Source organism: Camellia sinensis, chromosome 7, assembly GCF_055761805.1.
Source record: "Camellia sinensis isolate YWXY chromosome 7, ASM5576180v1, whole genome shotgun sequence".
Classification (NCBI taxonomy): Eukaryota; Viridiplantae; Streptophyta; class Magnoliopsida; order Ericales; family Theaceae; genus Camellia; species Camellia sinensis.
In genome coordinates, this window is record NC_138967.1 from 173,018,647 (window position 1) to 173,024,816 (window position 6,170).

Consider the following 6,170-nt stretch of genomic DNA (forward strand, 5'->3'; position numbering starts at 1 on the left):
CTCGAGCATCAAGACCAAAAACTAGGTACGCTCGAGCGCAAGAAGTCCCGCTCGAGCTCCAAGACACAAGAATAAAGTACAACCGCTCGAGCGCGAAAACCAGTCCGCTCGAGCGTAGATTTCCCCCTCCCAGAACTTACACCAAAAAGTACTACCCGCTCGAGCGCCAGAATGCCCGCTCAAGCGCGACCGCTCGAGCGTAAAGAAACCCGCTCGAGCGTAAGAATCACACCTGCAGAAGTTTTGCAGGGACACAAAATACTGGGAGTGTGCAATATCCGCTCGAGCGGAACGACCAAAAACCTGGCAACAAGATTTTAGACCAAGGTTCAACCCGTCTGTTCGAAACACGCCCAACACATCCTAGAACTCAGACATACGGAATTTAAAAGGTGACAACAGGACATACCACCACCAACTCCACGGAACCTAAGACCGGAACACTGTACATAAAGGAGGGCAAACTCAGGATCGCTATAAAATACTATAAGCTTAAGAATCATTTTATGATTTGAAATAACACCGAAACAATGGCATGAGAAATTTGACTACACTATGTTGTCAAGTGGGTATTTATGTCAAAGACATTGACAATAGTATAAGTCGTATTGTGTTTGTGTATAGGTGACATGCTCATTATTGGTAGTTATGAGCAGATATTCAATACTACCTAGTGGATGTTGTATTCTAAGTTTGATATGAAAGATATAGGCCTTACAGATATGATTTTGGGTATTAAGATTACCAGAACATCTAGTAGTATTGTACTTTCTCAATCTTATTATGTTAATAAAATACTTGAGAAATTTAGTAAATCAAATACAAGTGTGTCGAGGATACTGGTAGACTTGAGTCTACATTTGGTCAAGAATAATGATAAAAGTGTATTTTAACTAGAATATTATCAGGTCATTAGAAGTTTAAAGTATCTAATGAGTTATACAAGGCCAGGTATAGCCTACTCAGTTAGCAGGCTTAGTAGATACACAAATAATCCTAATGTTACTCATTGGAAGGGCATTATGTGGGTGTTGGATTATTTACACTACACCCAGGATTATGGGTTGCATAACACTTGATATCTAGTTGTACTAAAATGGTACAAAGGCGCCTACTAGATATCTGATACAGAGACTACGAATCTATTAGTGGATATGCTTTCTCTAAATTGGAGTTACAACCTTGCCTTCGAGATTTTCCAAGAAAATATGTATCACGAGATCAATGATCAGAATTTAGTGCTTTAGATGAAGTTACTAAAGTAACTGAATGGCTTTGCTGTTTTCTTGAGGATATTCCATGTTGATCAAACTTATGCCAACAATTTTGTATACTTTACGACAACCAATCAAGTATTGGTGGGGCACAAATAAAAAGTCTAGACATTTTCATCGAAGACATTATTCCATATAATGACTACTCTCATGTGTTGTCACTATGGACTATATACAGTCTAAGGACAATATCACGGATTCGTTAACCTAAGGGTTAAATTGAGAGTCAGTAAGAAGTCGTCAAGAAGAGTGACGTTAAGGCCTTTAGTGAATGTTACCGGAACGGAAAACCCAACATAGTTGACTGGAGATCCCAAGATCTAGGTTCAAAGGGACAACCTAATTATGTATAACGGATGAGTCACTGTGGAGGTAAATCCTTTTGCCCATTGCTTTTAATGACCTAAGTGCTGTGAATAGTCAACCATGGTATAGCGAGATACCTTATGTAGATTACCTATGTGAGTGCGAAGTGGGGCCACTTCTTTAAGAATTGACAAGGCTGAATTCTTTAAAAACACTCACTGAACCAGGCTAGTGTTCCAAAGCCAAACTGGACACACCAGTAAGAACAAAAACAATGGTTAGAATGACTCCTGTGTGAGGTCTATTGTCTTGGTTTACACAAACGGCAGAACAGTTCAAGACATCACGTACACTAGCCAACCAGTAAATCCGATAGGCTTTCATTATGAAAGGTTCAAGGCCAACAACTACCTTTTCTGATGCAGGGTTATTTAGTGTGCACTCTCTCCGAGTCTTTGTTGTTAAGCGTTGTCTGTTTTTCTTTATTTAGTCAATTTTATTCATGTGGGGGATTGTTGGAAAATAATGATTTTTTGACAACTTTAATTCGAAATTAAAGTGGGACCCAACCGTCGGTTGAGGTGGATCTGAGCGATTTTGTATTCTCTTAAGTGAGAAGATTACAATACAAAAATAATAAACCGAAACCATTGAATTGTGAATGAGAATTGTCTCATAAAGTGGACATCAATAAGTTGGGTTTAGATTTAGACTTAGTCTTAGTTTGGACTGGACCTAGACGTGTGATGGGTTTGATCTTGGACTTAATCTTAAGCTTGGGCTAAGTTATGTTGTATTGGGCTTAACTTGTGTATGTGTTTGAGAATTGGGTTTGGATCGAGTTGTGACCCAACATTAGTATCCATTTTGTGACCCATCTAGTTAGTTTATTCAAACATCATTATATACATATGTATTTGAATATATTAAGCACATGGGAGATTTAGACTTTTGTAACTCTTATCTTTTGATGATTGAGTTGATGGCCATATTAGTGGCCATAGGTTTTCAACCTTTGTAACTCTAGCCCTAATGGCTAGAGTTGATGGCCTTGGTTAATGGCATTTAATGGCCCTATTGATGTATAACTTTCATGGCTTGGGATTCCCTACTTGTATAAATAGAGGCATTTTTCCTCCAACTTGGGAGAAGGATTTTTAGAGAGATTTTTGATGGACTAAGAGCATCTCCAACACAAGAGCCAAAAGGAAAGAATTAAGCATTTTGCCTATTGAACCTGGATTTCGAAGCTCCAACGCGCTCTGCAACTGAAGAGGCATTTTGCCAATTCTCATTTTGGCTCTCTGCAGGTAGCCAGCGTCCATTGCTAGGCAAAACACTCTTCCCGCCATTGTGTTGGCCTTCATCGCTGCTTGTTCCATCTCTGTTCCAGCCCATTGATCACAAGTATGGCTATCTTTCTCTTTCTCCACTTCCATGTTCTTACCAATCATCTATCTGTAATCGTTTTCCATATATCGAACTACCTTCTGTACTCTAAAACCCTCTCTCAAACCTATTCCCCTTCTACAAAACCCTCTCTCAAACCTCTCCCCCCCATGTGCAAATCCCCTCCCAAACTCTTCCCTTTTTTGTGAAATTTTATCCCAAACCCTCTTCTACCTTGCTATGTTAAATTTGTGCAAAGGAATACATGATTTAGGGCAATCCATTTGCAAAAATTCGGTTTGTGTACTGAAATTGTTCACTGCAAAGAAATTGTGTACTAAAATTGTTCCAGTGGCTACTGGGTCATGCAGCAAATTGCTGGTTTTAATTGTTGTTAAGAAAGAAAATGATGTTATTGCTATATGTGCAATTGCTGGTTTTAATTGTTCCATTAAACTTTGTTGCATTTGTAATTGTTTATGGGTACACACATTTTCAGATTATAGAAACTGAAACATAAAAATTTGCAATTATCATTAATAGAGATCAATTTCATAGCCTTTGCAAAATTTTGGTTTTTCTTTCTAGTATACTAGTAGTAGAAATACTGTTAAAATTCTATTGTTGATATAATACACATTTTGTTTTGATCAATAATATCAATGAGAATTAATATAAAAATTAAGTAGCAAAATTCTATTGATTTACTTTGCAGTTGCTTGTATCTTACTTGAATTATTGGTTTTGAAATCTAATACGTTGCAAGTATGGCTCACTCTGAGTGTATTATGTCCACCCTGGCCATGAATTGATACTCTCTCTCTCTTTTTTCTTTTTCTTTTTCTTTTTGTGTGGTATGAATAATTGTGCTTTAGGTGGAATATCAAGGAAATGCATATTTTAGCAACCTAATGAATGACAAGTTTGACCTTGACCATGATTTTACCACTAAATCTCCTCAATAAGAGAGTCAATCTTTATCATTCTCTCCTGAAATTATTAATCAAACCACAAAAATATCACAACGCAAAGGGAACTTCACCGTAAAGGAAGACATGATGCTCATATCTTCATGGCTTAATATTAGCTTAGATCTAATTAGAGGAAATGAACAAAAGTCAAAGGCATATTGGTTAAGAGTGTGGGAGAACTTCAACAAGTACAAACCCTTTGATTCTGAAAGAACTCAAACTTCTCTAATGAATTGGTGGTCGACGATTCAACTTGCCACAAATAAATTTTGTGGATGTTTTGCTCAAGTTGAATGAATGAATCGAAGTGGTTCTACTGAAAAAGACAAGGTATTACTATAATTTAATTTTGTACCTATAATGAATATATATTATCCATTACGTGATAGTGACTATTCTTTAATCACTAGTGATATATTATTGAAAGTACATAAAGTAGTACAAATATTTTTGAAAACACACTCACTAAAGCATATAAACTAGTACAAAAATCAATAAGAACCAACTAGCACTTCTCACAAGGAGTCTCCATGTAGTGTCCACAAGTGTTCGACCAAGTTTTGTTTGAGTTTGGAGTGAGTTCCTCTATCTATGATGCGATGATGATTTTGAATGAATTCAAGAAGTTCTGGTGTACACTCGTGAGACACTGGTGGAAGACTTTCACTAATTGTATCATATTTAAAGTCTATTCTACTGGCATCCCTCTCATCTTCAACAATCACGTTATGCATTATTATGCATATCATCATAATATCTTCCATTATTTCCTTTTTCTAAAAACGTGCAGGTCCTTGCACAATCACGAAACATGCCTGGAGCACACCAAATGCTTACTCAACATTCTTCCTTGCCGATTCTTGAGCTTTTGCAAAATATATTTGCTTATTCCCTCATGGAGATGAGATTGTTTTGACAAATGTTGCCCATTGCGGATATATACCATCGACAAGATAGGATCCCATTGTATAATCATTTCCATTGATTGAGTAATTGACTGGAGGGCACGACCTTGAGTAAGGAGTGCAAATACAGAAGAACGATCTAATACATTAATGTCGTTATGAGATCTGGGCATCCCAAAAAAGGCATGCCATATCCATAAATCTTGAGAAGCCACAGCCTCTAAAATAATAGTTGGTTCATGGATGTGACCAGAATACATACCTTTCCATGCAGTAGGACAATTTTTCCACTTCCAATGCATACAATCAATGCTCTCTAACATACCAAGAAACCCGCAATTGCTTCTCATCACTAATAATCTTGAAATATCATCGTTGTTAGGGCTCCTCAAGTGCCTCTCAGAAAACATTGCAACCACCGCCTTAACAAAGTTTTTTAGACTCTCTGTGGCGGTGCTTTCACCAATTCTCACATAATCATCCACCGAATCTGCTGCTACTCCATAAGCGAGCATCCTCATAGCAGCTGTCATTTTTTGAAGGAAAGATAAACCAATGATTCCAACATCTATTTTCTGGACAAAATATGAAGAAAGAGAGATCGATTCATTCGGAATCTCCTCCTGAAGTAGTCTTGATAAAGTCTCTCATGGCCTTGAACTCGATCATGATAAATAATTGCATGGCCTTCAATGGAACCACTACATCTTCTCAAACATCTTTCTCTATTGAGTCGCTTTTCTTCCATTGCAGTTATCGTTATTAGCTGCAATTCGTCATTACCATCAAAGTCATTAAGAATCATTTTCATGGTATTGCGAGCCATGGTAATTAAAAAATGAATGAAGTTGAGAAATATACTTCAAATTGGTACAAATGAAAGAGCAAATCCTTTTTATAAACAAAAATATATGACCGTTAGGAATATATGTCCGTTAGAGAATATTACCGTTAGAGAATAATACCATTTGAAAATATGACCGTTGAGAGAATATTACCGTTTGAAAATATGACCATTGAGATAATATGATTGTTTGAAAATATTTTTTTATAAATAATTTAATTATGTATTTTAAATAAATAAATATTTGCAAATGCCACGTCAATATATGCAGCATGTCATAAAAAGATTATTTATTTATTTATTAATGTTTATAATAGTTTTCTTTTAAAAAATAGTTAAGTTAGTTTGATTGGTTACCTAAAATAAAAAGTATGGTTGGAGTGTACACTAGCTAAACTAGTTAGGCAAAATAAAGAAGGTAGTTTTCTGTGTACTGCATTTTAGAGAGTATGGTTGGAGATGCTCTAATAGCTAGAGTTGA

The 6,170-nt window shown here is 36.3% G+C and overlaps 1 protein-coding gene across 1 annotated transcript; it reads right to left on the reverse strand.

The window, feature by feature from the left end:
- Nucleotides 1-3,469: 3,469 nt before the first annotated feature.
- LOC145796292 (uncharacterized) lies at nt 3,470-5,671 on the reverse strand. The gene is made up of 3 exons (XM_082881372.1): nt 5,563-5,671; nt 4,884-5,371; nt 3,470-3,478 (listed from the first exon to the last, which is right to left on the reverse strand). The coding sequence occupies exons 1-3, from the start codon at nt 5,669-5,671 to the stop codon at nt 3,470-3,472; spliced, it is 606 nt and encodes a 201-aa protein (XP_082737498.1).
- Nucleotides 5,672-6,170: the final 499 nt, after the last annotated feature.

Excerpts from the sequence above, each read along its gene's own strand:
- LOC145796292 (XM_082881372.1), bottom strand. The coding sequence starts at position 5,671 with ATGGCTCGCAATACCATGAAAATGATTCTTAATGACTTTGATGGTAAT. Across the intron at positions 5,372-5,562 it reads GCGACTCAATAGAGAAAGAT|CTGCTATGAGGATGCTCGCT; the intron begins GTTTGAGAAGAT and ends AAAAAATGACAG.